Consider the following 18870-nt stretch of genomic DNA (forward strand, 5'->3'; position numbering starts at 1 on the left):
CTAAGACATGGGAACTGACCACTATAAACGCTATAAAAGTCAGTCTCATTTTCTCTAAATTGTGCATCATTCCTCTTCCCAATTCCCAATTTCTAAACACACCCTATAATTGATTAGGTATTCAAACCATAATCTTGCACGGCCATATCTTTAGCATCTAAAATCAAAAGCATGTCACTGGACCCATATTTTTCTGGTTCCGTAAAAAGATGTACAAGCCAGTGTAAATAAAATCCAATTCTTGATATTCAAATACATAGCATTTAAGCATTTTCGCCCCATTTAAGGATGCCTTACCAGAGGTACTATCATCACTTTAGTGTCTTAGCTTTCTGGAATAATTAATATTTATGATAAAGTCTCATTTTGGTTTATGCAGGCATCATCATGAGCCTTAGTTTTGACCTTAAAATTGGTCATCATAACGTATATTGGCTATGCCTCTATTACCCAACGTTTCTTATTAACTAGGGTGAGTTGGAATGATAACTCTATAAAGGTAAGCTGGCCCCAACAAGGTGATATTGTTGAGACTAGTAGCAAGTAAGGTCTTTTTTGACTTGTGCCTTAGTCAAGGACGAATTCATGAAGCAGTTTAACTCATGCGAATAGTTGGAGGCCCGGTTGTTTGTCTCCTACTACGAGTTAGAAGTCTCAATGGTTATTTGTGGCTAGGACAAGTTACATGAGTCATTTAGACTCATTTAACTAGTCAATCACAAGACCGAGTTCAAAAATTAAACTTGCCAGATTTAGATGGGTCGAATTGCTTATAAGGAGGACGAAGGCACAGAATTGATTCATTGTTTTGTGTGAGCGCAAGGTTGTGAGACAAGACAATAAAGGGCGCGAGTTTTTTGTGTGAGCTTGCAGAGCTAGGAAGAGCGTGAAGGAGAAGCCTATACACAGTGTTTTGGCAGGAGGAAATTCTTGCTGGTATATGCTAGGAAATAGGAGGAAATTTCCATGGCTAGCGCTAGGATTTAAGAGTTAAGGACATGGTTCTTACAAGCAGATTTAGAGCTAAGTAGTAGAAAGGAGAATGAGTTTGTTCTCTAGAGAAATAATTTGCCTTGTAATAATTCTATTTGCTCAAACTTTGTCAATAAAATTTGTACAGCTAGCCGAGGGTTTTCCCAGTTGGGTTCCCTAGAAAAGCTTATGTTTTTGCTATCATGTGACTGTTTTATTTCTGTTCTATTCCGGTGCAAATTTGGTAAAAGAAATTTTGTGTCTTGGTGCAATGATTGGTTTCAGATTTGTTCACTACAGTAGTTGCAAAATTTTGAGGAAATTCTATAGATATGTCCACAACAACAATCAGTACATAGCTATTCATTACTTGATGAGCTAGATTATTGAAAAGTGATGACCTTAGAATTGGTGAGCATAACCTATATTGGCTATATCTCTATTAATCATCATTTTTTATTAACATGGGTGAGTTAACAATGATAGCATTCTGATAATATCAAGGTAAGCTAGCCACAGCAGCCCTTGATATTATTTCATAGTTACCAAGGTGATATCTCCACAACAACAATCAGTACTAGATTATTGAATGAGAGATGATAAATATGGCAAGTTTATGAAGCCATAGATTAGTAAGCAAGGTCCATGCAATTTGAAGAATGACATCAAAGTTCGGAGTTGCTAACCAGATTATAGTTTTAAAAACCAAAATCGGGCATCGAACTGGTCACCTATCTAACCGTTATTTGAACTGGAACCGGATCAAACCATATCGAACTGGATTCAATAAACCGGAAATGAAAAAAATCCATTAAATATTTATTTTTAATGAAATGTCTTATTTTTAGGATTACAAACCATGATTCCAAACCATTAGAGACAAATATGGAAATTCTTCTCATATAAATACCGTGTGAGGGTGTATATATCGAAATGGCACCGAATGCAATACATATCAATGATATCATCAACAAAACATATAACCAATGAAGCTCTAAATGGCCTCTAGAGTCCAAAAACAATAATAAAACTCAAGCTACTAGGCCACTATAAAGTACAAAGAACAAAATGAGCACTCATCAAACTCATCACCACTACTAGATATGGGATCGTCAACAAGAGCTAAATAAACATCATCTGGGTCAGAGTCTAAGGACTCCTCACACTCCTCTCCAGCCTCAATAGCAATACTAGGCCTAGCAGAACTAGAAGCATGAGTTGATCGAGTTGCACGACTACTGCTCCCCTCATCAACCATGTGCCATGCTTGGTCCTGGTGCTTCGCTTCCTCCAACTACTGGTTCAATTGCCATATTTGCATTGGGATCAACACCCCCAACTCCATGGCATCAATATCAAAATCAACATCAAACTCAAATGGATGAGACTCTCCACCCATTCTTTTGTTCAACAACCTGTTGCGCCTTAGTCAAGGGTTGTACTGCACAAAGACAAGATCATTCGATCTTCTTTGTTCCAAATGATTTCTCTTCTTCATGTGAATCCGTTCAAAAACAAACCAATTGCGCTCAAACCCAAAATCACTACAAGTTTGGCTGAGAACTCTAACTGCAAACTTTTGCAGTTTAGGTCATTGGCTTCCAAATGACTCACACCAATGTGCTACAAAGACAAAGACTAGAGTTAGTTCATTTTTCAACAATTTAGATGGTAAGTTTGAACTTTGAACAATTTACAAAACACAAATTATAGCTTCAATTTTAAATAATTGAACTTACCAAAAAACAAATAAATTGGAATTGTTTACCTGGTTGATCCACATCTCTTGCATTTTTTGCTAGATTTTTGCCAAATGTGCCTATGGCCCTAGAGAAAGCAGTGAGTTGTTGATGTATTTCCAATTGTTGCGACTCATCAAGTACCATGCACTCCAAGCACTCATACAACCCATCTCTAACCTCCCCAGTATGATCTTCTCCTAACTTAACTTTATAATGATACTTTGGGTTCAAGAAATACCCAGTTGCATGTATAGGACGATGGAGTTGATTGTTCCATATCAATGATATCCCAAATAGGTCCATATTTACCTACTATGTCTTTGTAGGTTGCCCGTATATGCTCCTTTGCTGATCCATAGCCTCAAAGATGTGGTCCATGGCCAATTTGTCCCCATCCACCTATCGTAACACCTTAACAAGGGGCTCACCAATTTTCACAATCTCTGCTGCTTTTTTCCAAAAAGTGTTGTCAAAAAATTCTTTTTGGTGTCTTTTCCATTTGCTCTACAAGCCCACCGAGATGAATTCCATTCATTGCTGGAAAACATTTTCTGCAAGTTTTGTTGTTGGGAAGTGAGAAATTGCAATGTGAGGAAGTGAGTTGCAAATATTGTGATGGCAAGCCTAACAAGCGCCTTGCCCCTAATGTTTTTCCTCATTAAGTTCAACACCCATGAGTGGTCCAAAATATGTCTTGTATTTGGACTCTAGCATCTTTCCAACAAAAACATAGTTTGAGGCATTATCAGTGATGACTTGCACAAAATTTTGTACCTCCATTGTTGTAACAATGTCATCCAAAAGCACAAATACTAGGTTGGCATCTTTCACCCTATCAGATGCATCAACCAATCTCAAAAACATCGTTCCTTGAGGGCAAGAGACAAGGAAAATTATGATAGTGTGATTTTTTCCATCAGTCCATCCATCTGATATGATGGAACAACCTGTTTCGGTCCATGACTCTTTATATTCATCAAATATTCTCCAATGGATGCAATCTCTTTTTGCAAAAGTCTTCCCCTCAAGTCATGCATAATAGGGCCTTTGAAGCCCTTTCCTACCGCAAAAGCAACATCCCACATAGCTTGGTAGTAAGGTGAGCGAGCAACATTAAAGTGGATATTTGCATCATAGTACCAATTGGTAATGTATTCAAAAGCAACATCCTTACATTGCTTTTTCCAATGAGCATCCAAGGTGGGTTGACTTAGACTTGGTTGGAAGGCAGTGACACTAGCAGTATTAGAGGCTGATGTGGAGCAAGGTGTGAAATAGCTCTTAATGTTCATCCCTTTTTTACCTTTGGCTTGGCCTTGAGGTTGAGACCCAAAGGAGGGAGGAACATAACAAGAGGGGTCTCGTAGATTGGTGGAGAGGTCTTCAAAGTCAAAATCATCATACCCACTTGCTTCTCTCTCTCTCTCTCTCCTACCATAGCTTTTGCAAGTTCCTTCTTCCTTGCAATTTCATCTTGAATAGCCTTTTCCCTGACCTTTGCCTCCTGATACTTCTCAAACTTTTCAAGGTATTCTTTCCTAATAGGCCCTATGACTTCATTTGGTGCATCACAAGGGGTTACTTGGCCTCTTATACCAACCAAGTGTTGTTTCAACCTATAAATACCCCCTCCTCTCATTGGGTGCTTGCAATATATGCACAACATTTTGCCATCAACATCACAGTGAACCCATGCAGTGCCTTTGGCTTTTGGAGCCACAATGGATGGTGAGATTTCAGATTTTGAATGAAAGAGATCTGCAAATAAAATAGGAAAATGCAAAACCTATGATCAACTACTCTCCTTCTTCCTTAATGCATTTTAACTTTAAGTTGAAACTTAAAACTTGAAAGAGGGGAAAAAAATTAAAAACAGAGACCAATGAAATCTGGAATTTTTTAGGGAAAAATCATACCTATAAGGTTGGAAATGAAAACTAGTTGATGAAGTCTCCTCCCAAAGATGACAACTCCACTAGAAAGCTCCTCCAAGATGACAAAAAACCTACAAACGTGTTGTTGTTGCTCCAAAACTCAAGGTTGTTGCAGCACTGCCCAAGCTCTCAAACTCTCACAAACACTTGAAATCAATTGTGTGAGACAAATGAGCGCTTGGGTTTGCTTTTATAATTGTAAGGGAGCAAATTTGGAGGGAATTCCACCCATGGTTTGGGCAAAACCACCTTAAAATACCATCCGTGTGCCCCACAAAGCCGCCCAGCTCCGCACGGATCGACCCAGCCAGTTTGTGTTGGAATTGGCCGGTTTGACACCTAACCAGTCCTATTCGGCCAGCCAATCGGGTTTTTTGGTCCAATTTGATCCCAGGGCTATCTAACTGGCCAGTTTGGCCGATCTCTAGTCTAAACCAGCCAATTTTTAAAACTATGGACCAGATCAGTCTCATAACAAAAGAGGTTTGTTGATTACCATACACTATCCCCTCTCTCAAGGTGTTCACATAAATGGATGAATTGCAAATTTCATAAGAGTTTAAGAAGGCTACATTGCATGCTATCATCCATTCTCATTATATATATAAACTTGCATTTGGAATATACTGGAAGTCAGTCCATAACAATCATATCAGAGCCAAGTTAATAGTTCCCCTTTCCCTAACCACAATGGTAGAGGAAGACAGTTATATCTCTGGTAGAGAAGAAGGATGAAGCCCTCAAGACAAAACCAGTGTTGTTAAAAGCGCGATTAAATCACGCTTTTTTCAAAAAAGCGCGCTTTTTTCCCTAAGCCGATTTAATCGCGCTTTTTATGGGAAAAAAGCTCCTAAAAATTTTTTTGCCGCTTTTTTTGAAAAAAGCACGCTTTTTTCGAAAAAAGCCCGCTTTTTTCACAAAAAAGCTCGGGGGCGCGGGGCAGCGAGTTTTATAATGAAAATTTGGATTTTTTTTTGGTCATATTTTTTGTTGATATTTTATTATTTTGAGGCTGAGCTGGGACTCAGGAGTCAGGACTTACTATTCAGGACATGATTCAATGTTATGTGTGATTTTAGCGCTAGAAATGATATTAAACATCTTATATATTAGTTTTACTTTTCTTATCATATTTATGTGTCAATGTATTTATTTTATGTTGTAGATGGTTTAGATATTAAAAAAATTGAAAAAAAATGAAAAAAATGAATATTTTTGTACCAAACGCTTTTTTCCCGTTTTTTTCCGCTTTTTTCCCGCTTTTTCCGATTTTTTCCGCTTTATTCCCGGCGCCGATTTAATCCCGCTCGCGCTTTTAACAACATTGGACAAAACTAACCAGATATCACAATTCCAAATCCATGAAATTCCAATGCCAAACTATCACCCAGAAATCAAACTTGTTAACACCATCAAAATGACAATCTAAGGCAGGACAGAATTCTACCTTGTATACACAATGAAAAGAAACCCCATTACAAGTAAAGAACCCAAACATAAAGTCCAAAAAAAAGAATTTCCCAAACATTAGAAATCCAGGAATGTAACCTTTCCCAAGGTTAGTTAAAGTCAATAAAACTTTATTTTTCATTATGCTAATTCACATCCATGACAAGTCACTTATAATAATCGTATATCTCAAGGCACTAATAAAGATTTAGTAATACAATACGAAGTCATCAAACGCAGAAGCCTTTTTACCAATGAAGAGACACCAAATAAGTAATGGACGTTAAAGAATATAATAAGTTACCAGAATGACAAATATGCTGGTAGTCACATAATATTTATAGATGGATAGAACCCTCACATACTAGACTCCATAGCAACTGGAGCAAAAAGTCATCAATCTTACATTGAAAATAGAAGGATCAAAAGAGTCAAAACACTCAGTCATTCAATAGAGAGGGACTTTAATAATAAGAATATAAAATCCAACTTAAGATTCAAATAAAATTTCCTGTTCCCAAAGAAAATATTTAGAAGAGGATATTTGAATGCAGACACTGGGAAGGATCTCATAACAAATACCCCAACAAAAACAAGAATTCCAATAACACGAAAACAGAAAACATGAATAAAGAAAATAAAAACAACCAGAGACTAACTAATGCCGGCAACCATTACAGGGAAGTCTGTCCTCACTGGGGGCAACGAGTCTCCCAAAGAGAAGACATGTTCTGGCCACAATTAGAAAAAATATTGTGAGAACAAAGTTTATGATATGCATCTTCAATGCGCTAAAGCGGGTATTCTACATTCACAGAAAAAATAAATGACATTTATTACAAAGAAACAGAGATCTCCATTTTCAATATGGATATTTCTCGATGTTTCAACCTCAAAGCTGGAATGATCCTCAGGAAGCAAACTGGTCACTAAATTTAAAGACCTCCATCCCCTTATAAATAAAAGATTCGGCTCAATAGAATGATAACAAGTTAAACCAAGCCAACCTACTCATGATGCATTCTAAACCAAAAAGAGAGACAAATATAAGCCAGTAGAATCTTTATGGAGGGGAGTTGCTCTAAATAAGGTTTATTACTGTTCTCCAATTTTCGTTAACCTAGCCATCCTCCGTGTTCATGTTGTTTGGAAACCTTTAAATCTCAAGATCCTCTCCAATCTTCCTCTTTATATAATGATCAACCACGGTGATAACTTTGGAATTTTCTAAATAAACCTGGTGCCTGCAGTTGCACGAGTTCACCACAAATGAGCTCTAAGCCCTACTCAACATACTGTCCTCTTGATGCTCTTTATAGCATATACTACCTCACGCTTCTTGAGATCAATAGAATCTCTCGCTAAACCCAACATATTCCCATCACGTTTGGAGGAGAGAAAGTAATATGAATGTTACTCATCTTCTTGAACAAGTTCTTTTCCAACATTAAGTACAACCCGATTAAATCATTTTTGTTGGTGAGCGGTTGTTCAAACAAGAAAGAAATGAAACTAAATAACTGATTGGAAACCAAAAGAATCACACAAGTAAACACAAGATTTTACGTGGTAAAACCTTGACAGTGTGTCAAGGAAACATCCACGGGGCAAGGGATTGGATCTTTATTAAATCAACAATGATTCTCCATGATTACAATAGTTCGGGCATTCATCAGTTTTATAAGAGCCTCTCCTCTATTACATAACTGCTATTCAGCATAAAACTAACTAGCAGTAACTGATAAAACTTTTACTCATTTTTACACAATTCATTGTCACATTTCAACAAACTCCACCTTGACAACAATTTTCCTAATCCCTTGCCCATGCACATTCATCATCTCTTCTGCAAGCCAAGAGAAGCTAAACACCATCGTAGCTTCTCTACTGTAACTAGGTTCATGAATATGTCTGCACAATTCTCCTACGTATGGACCTTCTTGAGAGCTATTTTCCCGCCATCAATCACGTGTCTCAGAAAATGATACCTTACATCAATGTGCTTGGTCTTGCTATGATAATATGGATTTGTAGCCAAGTGAATAGCACTTTGATTGTCACAAAATACATTCACTCTTTCTTGCGTCCTTCCAATCTCATCAAGTAGACCCTTTAACCAGATTACTTCTTTACTGGCAACTGTAGCAGCTATATACTCCGCTTTGATAGTGGACAACGCAATTGTTTCTTGAAGCTTTGACATCCAACTAATTGCTCCACTTACAAGAGTAAAGACATAACCTGTAGTAGATCTCCTTTTGTCCAAATCACCTGCATAATCCACATCCACATATCTACAGGCTGATCCTTCACTACCATTAAAGATGATGCAATGATCACTTGTGCCTCTTAAATACCAAAGCGCCCATTTCACTGCTCACCAATGTTCTTCACCTGGATTTGCCATGAACCTACCGACAACTCCAACTACATGTGAAATGTCAGGTCTTGTAGATACCATCGCATACATTAAGTTGCCTACAACATTTGCATATAGTACACGAGACATATACTTCTTTTCTTCATTAGTTCTAGGACTCAAAACCGAAGAAATCTTAAAATGGGAAGCTAATGGAACATTAACAAGTTTTACACTGTTCATACCGAACTTTTCAAGTACTCTTACCACATACTTTTGTTGTGATAACCAAAGCTTGCCATTTTTCCTGTCTCTATGTATCTCCATGCCCAAGATATGTTTTGTTGCTCCAAGATTCTTCATATCAAACATCCTAGAGAGTTGAGCCTTTAACCTGTTGATCTCTTCCATGCTTTTGCTTGCAATAAGCATATCATCAACATACAAAACTAAGATAATGAATATGCCACTGAAACTCTTGAAGTATACACAATGATCATACTCACTTCTAATAAAGTTCTAGCTCACCATGAAGGAGTCAAACTTCTTGTACCATTGCCTGGGAGACTACCTCAGGCCATACAATGATTTCCTAAGCTTGCAAACTAATCTTCTGTTGCGATCTTGTAAAAAACCTTCTGGCTGTTCCATATATATCTCTTCATCCAAATCGCCATGTAGAAACATTGTTTTAACATCTAACTGTTCTAACTCAAGGTTAAGTAATGCAATTAGTGCCAACACAGTATGAATAGAAACAAGTTTTACAACCGGTGAAAAAATCTCATGAAAGTCAATACCTTCAACCTGAGAATACCCTTTAGCTACCAGCCTCGCCTTATACCTTTCGATACTTCCATCAACTTTCCATTTCAATTTGAAGACCCATTTGCATCCAACAACACTTCTCCCTTCAGGAAGTTTTACAAGATCCCAGGTATTATTCTTGGCTAAGGAATCCATCTCTTCTTCCATAGTTGTTTTCCATTTTTCGCTATCTATATCATCTACTGCTTCCTAATAACAAGAAGGTTCCCCATCTTTAGCAATCAAATCAAAAGACGAAGCAGAATCTTCATACTTTTTGGGAGTTTTTCTTTCCCTTGTAGACCTTCTTAGAGTGATTGGTTGCTGAACTGGTTCAAAAACTTCAACAGTTTCCTTTGTATCTTCATCACCTTTTCCTTCGAAAGTCTCTCCTTCCTTTCGACTTTCGAAAAAAGGTCTAGCCTCCAACTGAATTTGTTGATTTGGCGATACCTATTCCTGTTCAATTCTTTCAACATTTGATCTTAAAAGAGAAGTTTCATCAAATGTTACATCTCTACTAATGACTATCTTTCGTGAAGTAGGATCCCACAACCTGTATCCTTTCACTGCATAGTCATACCCAACAAAGACATAACATTTCGATTTTGGATCTAATTTTGAACGTTGATTTTTAGGAATAAGAGCATAAGCATCACAACCAAATATCCTTAAATGTGAATAATCACAAGACTAACCTGACCAAACTTCTTCAGGAATTTTACAATTAATTGCTACTGAAGGTGATATGTTAACTAAATAACAAGCAGTGGATACTACTTTTTCCCACAACTCCCTTTGCAGGTTAGCATTGTTGATCATGCTTCTGGCTCTTTGCATAAGAATTTGATTCATACGTTCAGCAATACCATTTTGCTGATGAGTATAAACAACAGTTTTATGTCTAACAATTCCCTCATCCTTACAGTATTGTTCAAATTCTAGAGAAGTAAATTCACCACCATTGTAAGTTCTTAAACATTTAACTGATTTGTCTATTCCTTTTTCTACCATTGCTTTAAATTGTTTAAAGACATTGAATACATCAGCTTTTTTTTAACATAAAGACCCAAACTTTTCGAGAGAAATCATCAATAAACATTAAAAAATATAAATCACCTCCATACGATACAACAGGAGATGGTCCCCACAGATCAGAATGAATATACTCCAAAATTACTTTACTATTATGACTTCCAGTTTTAAACCTTTGTTTACACTGTTTTCCATACACACAATGTTTACAAAATCCCAACTTCAAGGATTTTAAATCAGGAAGTAATTTACAGTTCATTAGTACCTGAAGACCTTTCTCGCTTATGTGACCCAACCGTTGATGCCATAGGCGAGTACCTTCTTCTTCTTTCTCTGACACAATCGCTGCTTCACTGACTTGAGTACTTCTTTTGAGTCTGTAAAGATTTCCGACCTTTTCTGCTTTCATAACAACTAGGGCGCCTTTTCAGACTTTCGGCACTCCATTCTGACCTATAAACTTATAACCATCCGAGCCCAAAACACCCAAAGAAATCAATTTTTTCTTCAATTCAAGTACATTTCTAACACTAGTTAATGTTCTAATTGTGTTATCATACATTTTAATCTTGATATTTCCCATCCCAACAGTTTGACATGATACATTATTACCCATAAACACAGAACTACCAATTACAACTTCATATGAAGTAAACCAATTTTTGTGTGGACTCATGTGATGAGAAGCACCAGAGCCTAACAGCCAACTTTCAAAATCCTGAGAGACATTACATATAAGTAAAGTTTTATCTATCATACATAATTCTTCAGCAGATAAAACTTCATCTATCATACCTGAATCAACTTGATTTGCTTCAAGTTTTATCTATCATACATAATTCTTCAACAAATAAAACTTCATCTATCATACCTGAATCAACTTGATTTGCTTCCTTCTTTGGGTTATCAAATTCTTTCCGTTTCCAAGAGTCTTTCTTGAGGTATCCAATTTGATTGCAGTACCAACATTTCACCTTACACTTCTTTCCCTTTGATTTTGATCTGGAAGATCCCCTTTTTTCTCCTCTTTCCTTTGACCGTCCTCTGGCTATCATGGCTTCTGGTGCAGCTGTTTTAGTACTAGATTTCCACTTCTTCAGATAAGAGAGCTCCCACAACTGATTCAAATTTCAAAGAATTAGCAGTGCTCAAACTGATTGAAGTTACGAAGTGGTCCCATGACTCGAGCATAGCAGACAACAAGGTTATAGCTTTGTCTTCTTCCTGAATTTTAACTTCCATGTCTGATAATTGGCATATAAGTGTATTAAAAACATTTAAATGTTCTGCAGTTGTACTCTCTAATCCTATCGGTTAACGATTTTGTCATATATAGTTTTTCCAAATTTTCCCATAAACCTGCAGTTGTACTCTCTTCAACAATGTTGAAGAGAACTTCATCCGCCAGGCATAACCTGATGGTACTGAGAGCTCGGGCATCCAAGTCCTCCCAGTCCAAATCTATCATGCTAGCAAGTTTCTTATTCACCCCGTCCAATGCTTTGTGCAACCCTTGTTGCGCCAGCAAATCCCTAACTTTCAGTTTCTATAAAGCAAAGTTGTTCTTGCTGGTGAATTTCTCCACCTCGAACTTTGCATTCGTCATCTTGGCCATTTTTTTCTTCTAGGGTTTCTTGGTTACTTGAGTTTCTTTTTTTCTTTTCTTAAAAAAAATGAACAGACAACCTACTCCAATTTCTGTTACCAAAAAAAAAGAACTCCAAAATTATGTTCCTTTCCCCCAAAAAAAAATTGCCCCTTTTTTTTCAATTTAATGAAAGTCTAGAAAATTCTTTTCTTCAATTTAATCAAAAACCACTACAGTTTTCTAGGGGAAATTTCACTGGTTTTCTGAACTCACAACAAATAATTTCTTAAAAATTTGCTTTAAAATTTTTTTTTTGCACAAATACTCAGATTTCTTTTCAGTGGTTTTTCCTCAGAAAACCCTCTTCCCGCAGCAGCGGCCTCCTCTTCCTTGTGCAACAAAAACGACAAACTGCTCCTCGATTACACGCAGTTTTGGATAGGCTAGCAGGCTTTTTGGGCGGCTCTGAATAGGCCAGCAATTTTCAAAATTGTTGCGTTCAACCTTTCTCAGACAGCAGGACCTCCAGAGGGTTGAACCCCTCCTCGATTGCACGCACAGACAGACTCTAGACTCGGCGGCAGCTCTTTTGTTGGCTTTTTCCCAGATAAACGGACTCCAAACTCAGCAGCAGCTCCTCTTCCAAAAATCGGCGGTGCAGCAACTCTATCTTCTTCCAAAAACGACAGCAGCTCCTCTTCTTTTAAAAAAAATCAGGCACGCTCCTCTTCAAAAAAACCTGTAGCAGCTCCTCGTCAACCTCTCGACGACAGTCTTCAACACACATGGTGTAAGGACCTACGGTCCAAAGGCATTATCGCCACGAAGTGCAACTTGTTTGGGTGAACGAGCGAAGTGGAGAACATAACAGTGCGAAGTCCTACGACAGTGCACGTGAAGAACATGGTTATAATGCGCATGAGAAGTGGAGGGCGAACATAATTATACGGTGGATAGCGTGGGCATTCACTTGTAAAGCCCACAGTGAAGAATACTTGCGTTTGAGGTGTTGGCAATGGGTCGACCGAACGATAAGCAAGTAAAGGGCGTCGGTTTGGAGTAAACAAGAGTCGGCCAAGCAATGACACGACCAAACAGCATAGCATATATATACAACAATGCGTGGAGGCATTGGAGACATTCGAACATCGCTCAAGGTACTCAAGCAAAGGAGAAGTGCGAAGTTCAATAGTGTAGCCGCAACAAAGGAAGGTGAGGTGCAGTTCTATGCGCCCAGCCTTGGGCGAGGTCGCATGGAGGTGAAAACGCACAGTGTTAAGTCTTGGGTGAAGCGCAAGTAGGAGGTCGTCCAGCGTATCGGTTAAGGCGCGGGTGAAGCTTCCCGGTGTTCGGGTGAAGTCATGGGTGGATACTCAGGTGAGTCGCCCGCCCATCGTGTAGGAGTAAACGGTGCGGTAGAACTCGGGTGAAGGCGCCGGTTGTTGGGCGCAGGTGGCGACTCGTGTGAGGGCGCGCCCGCCCATCGTTCAAAGGCATTCTTGGGTGAGGTCGCCCGCCGGTTGTGCGAAGGCGTGCACGGGTGACTCGGGTGAGGTCACCCACCCGTCATGCAGGGAGAACAAGGTTCGGTTGTGAAGTGCGGAAGGCAGCTCGTGTGAGGGCGCGCCTGCCCGACTTGGGCAAAGAATCTTGGCTATCACATGGAGGTGTGGTGAAGTTGTAAAATTTGGCTAAGTATGAAACTTGGTGTTTCCAAGTATACTTGTAAAGCTTTGTAAACATTATAATATATTATTCAGGCAGACTCATTGTTCAGGGAGTTGCCCCTCCCTTTATACTGTGCAATTGTGTTATCGTTTATAATTGTTGATGATAATGAATGTGTATGGGTGTTCATTGGTATAAAGGAAACATTAATAATACTTGGTTGCGAAAAACAAACTAAGTAGACTAATAGTTAGGCATAGTCCATGAACATAAGTATTGGCGAAAAGAAAGTGTTCGGTGGTGCCGCACCTCGCCAAGAGCGGTTGAAAGACTACCGCTAGCCTGGGGGCGTGACACACGGGCTCCAATGGCGGATGTGGGCTCCAATACAGGATGACACTCCAACAGCACAACGCTCTACGTGTCTTTCTCCAACAGCACGATGCTCTGTGCGTCTTTCTCCAACAACACAACAACCAGCGGCTGAAGTGGGCTCCAACACAGGCTTCAATGGTGGATACACTATGTTTAACCTTTCACAAATACACGGTGCGTCCCTCGACCATTTGTGTAGGGACCTGCGGTCCATGCGACGCGCAGGACGCACTCCACTGTGCGAAGGAGACGAGCTGCGACCAAACGACGAGCGTGTGAAGGCAAAGTGCGCGTGGAAGTGTTGGCTGGGCGAGTTTATATGGCGGGGATGAGCTGGGCAAGTCACCCGCGGGCCGACCAAATGTTAGAGTATGTTGGGCGAGGATGAGGGGACGGTCCCACGAGTTGGGTGGGCCGACCCACCTCACGGGCGAGTTAACATCATGTTTGGAGGTCGGCTGAACGGAGGATAGACAAGTCGGCCGGGTGGCACAACTCGCCCACCCAACCGTATACATAGGCGGATGGAGTTGGGGAGATGGAGACATTCAACAACGATCATCATACGAGCTCGAGCATCTTAAGAGAAGGTGCGAGGCGCAGGTCGAAGTGTGGAGGAGAGGCGCAGAACTGTAGGTTGTGGATGCACCCGCCTGCCGGGCAGACCTACACGAAGGTCGCACGAGTTTTGGTGAACAGTGAGTTGGGTGGTGGGTTGCACGGAGGCGCCCGCCCGACGGTCGAACAAGTTCGGTAGGCAGGCCGCACGAAGGCACACCCGCCGGGTGAATGAGTTGGTAGCATGGGTGGAGGACCACATGAAGGCGCGCCTTCCCGCGGTTGGTGATAAGGGTGGAGGGTCACACGAAGGCGTGCCCGCCCGTCGGTTGGACGGTGAAACAGACTCGGGTGGAGGGTGCACGAAGGCGCCCGCCCGCGGTTGAACGAGTTCAGGTGAGGCTGCACAAAGGCGCCTACCCGCGGTGAACGAGACCAGGTGAGGGTGCATGGAGGTGTTGCCTGACGGTTGGACAAGTTGAAATTTGGCTAAGTGTGGATTGTGTGAGTGACCACCGTGCAAGACGTGCACGAGGTGGGCAGCTCGTGGGCAAGACACGAAGTCTGAAATTTGTCTAAATATAAAACTTGGGGTTGCCAAGGTATACTTGTAATTTTATGAAAGTTTGTAAATATATTGAAATCGGGCAGACTCTTACTCAAGGAGTTGCCCCTCCCTTTATACTGTTGCAATTGTGTTATTTATGTATAATTGTTGTGGATAATGAATGTGTATGGGTGTTCATTAGTATAAAGGCTAATAATAATACTTGGTGAAGAAAAATAAACGAAGTATCAAATGTTAAGGCATAGTCCATGAACATAAATATTGATGAAAAGAAAGTGTTCGGTGGTGCCGCACCTCGCTATAAGCGGTTGAAAGACTATCGCAGGTGTAGGTGCGTGATAATTTGGCTCTAATACCACTGGTTGGTTTGAGTGGTTGGTCAAACAAGAAAGAAATGAAACTAAATAACTTATTGGAAACCAAAAGAATCACACAAGTAAACACAGGATTTACATGGGCAAGGGATTGGATGATTAAATCAACAATGATTCTCTATGATTATAATAGTTCGGACATTTATCAGTTTTATAAGAGCCTCTTCTTGGTTACATAATTGCTATTCGGTATAAAACTGACTAGCAGTAGCTGATAAAAATTTACTCATTTTTACACAATTCGTTATCACATTTCAACAATTTTTATGTGTAACCATTTCCCTGGAGAACCTTTGAGAGGTCATCAATTAGTTCTCCATGGCATTTATGTCAGAACCTTTGAACCTTTGAGAGGTCATCAATTAGTTCTCCATGGCATTTATGTCAGATAGTACGTCGAGTTAAGTATAGAGGTCATCAGGCAGGAAAATATTGGACCAGGATACACATTATAAATACAACAAAAGAATGCCTCACTGTCACACATTTTTACTTGACTTCTCTTATCTCCTGTGCACCACGTCATTATACTTGACACTCCAATTCCTAGACAAATCCAATGATCGCTAAGGTTTTCAATTGTCAACTCGTAGAATGGAACAACAATGATTTTTATCCCTCGAACCAATGAAAGAAAGATATTAAAGCAAAGTGATTCAAGTGCTAGAAGTTTTGTCACTATGGTTTGGAAAGAAGTGAAAGGGTAAGCGCCAATTGCAAAAGCAGTTTGCAAGGAGAGCAGATGTTTTCACAGGAGCTGATGAGCTTGCTTGAAATATGGCACAAAGGCTATTATAATTAATTTATGAAAAATAAGGTTAATAAAACAAATGAATACAAGTGTTCCCTTAAAAAAAATACAGCCATATAAAAGGTAAAGGAACCTTATTGTTTATCCTACTTTTCTTTTCATTTTTTTTCTTTTTAGTTTTATACCTCGTTCAATAGGTTGGGTCACTTTTAATGTTAAATGGAAAGGGTCACCTTTAATGTTAGATGGAAGAATGATATGTTCAAGATTATGTCACTAGGATTGTGCGAGACTGGCCAGATTATAAAAGGCAAAGGCAAAGGCATCTTATTGTTTATCTTACTTTTCTTCTCATTTTGTTCTTTTTAGTGTTATACCTGGTGGGTGAGTTTTAATGTTTGATGGGAGGGGTTACTTTTAATATTCGACGGAAGAATGATATTTTCAACGGTCAGATTATGTCACCAGGATTGTGTGAGCCTGGATTTAGTCTGCACACCACTTGGGAGAATGTATCACCCACAATTCACTCATTCTCCACATGAGATTTTAACCCAGAAATCGGTTAGTAATTAAACTCTACAGAAACCAGCTAATCTACACCTCATAAAATTATTACTTATCGTCTTTAAACAATTATATACCAACAAAATTCCCATCTTTAAACAATTGTTGGTATATACCAACAAAAGGCAATAGGTGTAACCTATTATTGATTTTGTGTACCATAGTTAAATAGTTCCAGTTTACACAAGGGGTTTAAACAGGCCAGATGCAAACCTTGGTATAGTATATGGACCTGCAAACGTATAGATCTTTATATTAAAGAGTAATTTTTCCTTCTCAGTGGTTCATGGGATACCTTAGATTGAGATGGACACATGCTATAAGTAAAGATAAGGAAAATTCATTGTTCCTGGATTTAGATGAATGTATACTGGTTAAAAGTTAAAACAACTACTGGTTCGAACAATGCATCCTTAAAAGTAATCGCTTCTAAATAGCGAGGGAAGGGGTCTGAATAACCAAATGTTCAGGCTTGAAACAATTCCAAAGAAAGAACCTGACAAAACTTACGAAACACAGCACAAAAATTATAATAAACATGATTCTGCAATTTCTTACATCTTCAATACGATCACTACTCAAACGCCATTTTATACCCAAGAAAAGAACCCTGACTCTGCTGCTGTGTTTACCTAGCTGCAATTATCAAGATTTCAAGATGCAAACTAAAACCAGTCCCGATTTTGAAAGAGTAAAAAGAAAAAAGAGAAGGCGATAACCGCGATCTCCTGTTAATTCAGACGCATAAAAGCCCTCAATTTTGCTTGAAGACTCTGAAAATGCCAATATCCTCGCTCTGCCATTGAGGATGAAGCTCCTCCTGTGGGACCTTGGTCCACCTGAAGCCCTCCTCGAGAAGAGCCTTGAAGCATTCAGTGGTCCCGTAACGAAGCTCGTAAGCCAGCAGAATCTGGGTTCGGCCATCAGCGAGATGGTTCAGAGTTTTACAGAGGGCGGGCATGGCTTTGACATCGTAGAGCAGATCAGACATGAAAACGAAGTCCACTGGCGGTGAAAGAGGCGAGCAATCATCCCCCCACATCAAGGACTTCACCGTGGCTCGTTGCTGAAGGCCATTTTCGTCCACGTTCCTCTGGAGGCCGGGGAGGAGCTCCGGGATGTCTGTCAAAACAACGGAGGCGCCCAGGGCAGCGGCAGTGAGGCCCGGAATGCCGGTGCCAGCGCCCAGTTCTACGACCATCTTGCCCGTGAAGGAGTCGGCCGGCCATGAAGGCATAAGTAGCCATTGAGCCAGAACCAGAGAGCAATCCCACGTCCAGCAGCCCGCTAAGGAATCAGGTAGATTCTCATGGTCGTGAATAATTAAGGTTCTGTCACCAATTTCGATTTCTCTGCCAGTGCCCATTTCCTCAATTTCTTCAATTCGCTCGTTTGCGATACCAAAATCAGTCATAAATATATAGGGCAGTTTACATCTGACGCAATTTTGTGAAGAACAAAGAGCATTTAATCGATGATGACGGGAGCATCGATTCGAAAGTGTAAAGATTACCAAAAAAAGCAACCCCTTCCGGGCCAATCGACTGCGGCGTGCTTCCTAGGAGAATTATCGTTTTCTTCCTGGTTCCATCTACAACATGTGCAATGTAAAAGGGGTTCACCCACGCCACAGAGACGTCCGGAACGCAGTTTTGAAAAGAATTCAAAAAAATATTGTTGTGTAGAGTGTTTGAATAGTTGTTGGAAGTGTTTGATTTATTTATTTTTTTTAATTGGGGGAATACCTAGATTCAGTAATTTTGGGGCACTCATTTATTGGAAAGAAATTATTATAATAGAATTAACATAATATTATTAAAAATATATATATTTTAAATACTGTAAAATTAGTATAATCATATAGATTAGAAGGGTGGCCAGATGAAATATTTACTTTATTATATATTTCATATTGTCAAAATTTAAAAAGTAATAATAATAAATTAACTAAATGATAATTTTATTTTAAGTTATTATTATTTAATAAAGTGAATTATAAAATAATGGTATTATTGGGAGAGCTTTGTGAGTGTTTAGTGTCATGTTCAAATCTCTAAAATTTACAAGATTTGGTGACGTCAATGCTCAATTGGATGATCGTGGAAGCTCCCTAATGCTTGAGA

General features: G+C 39.5%; 1 protein-coding gene across 1 annotated transcript; it reads right to left on the bottom strand.

Annotated features, from left to right (window-relative positions):
- Positions 1-17253: 17253 nt before the first annotated feature.
- On the bottom strand, positions 17254-18409 carry LOC149224401 (uncharacterized). Its single transcript, XM_089383554.1, has one exon. The coding sequence runs from the start codon at positions 18159-18161 to the stop codon at positions 17502-17504; it is 660 nt and encodes a 219-aa protein (XP_089239680.1). The 5' UTR covers positions 18162-18409; the 3' UTR covers positions 17254-17501.
- Positions 18410-18870: the final 461 nt, after the last annotated feature.

Source organism: Pinus tabuliformis, chromosome Q, assembly GCF_031772625.1.
Source record: "Pinus tabuliformis cultivar Carrire ecotype Pingquan chromosome Q, CPIR1, whole genome shotgun sequence".
NCBI lineage: Eukaryota > Viridiplantae > Streptophyta > Pinopsida > Pinales > Pinaceae > Pinus > Pinus tabuliformis.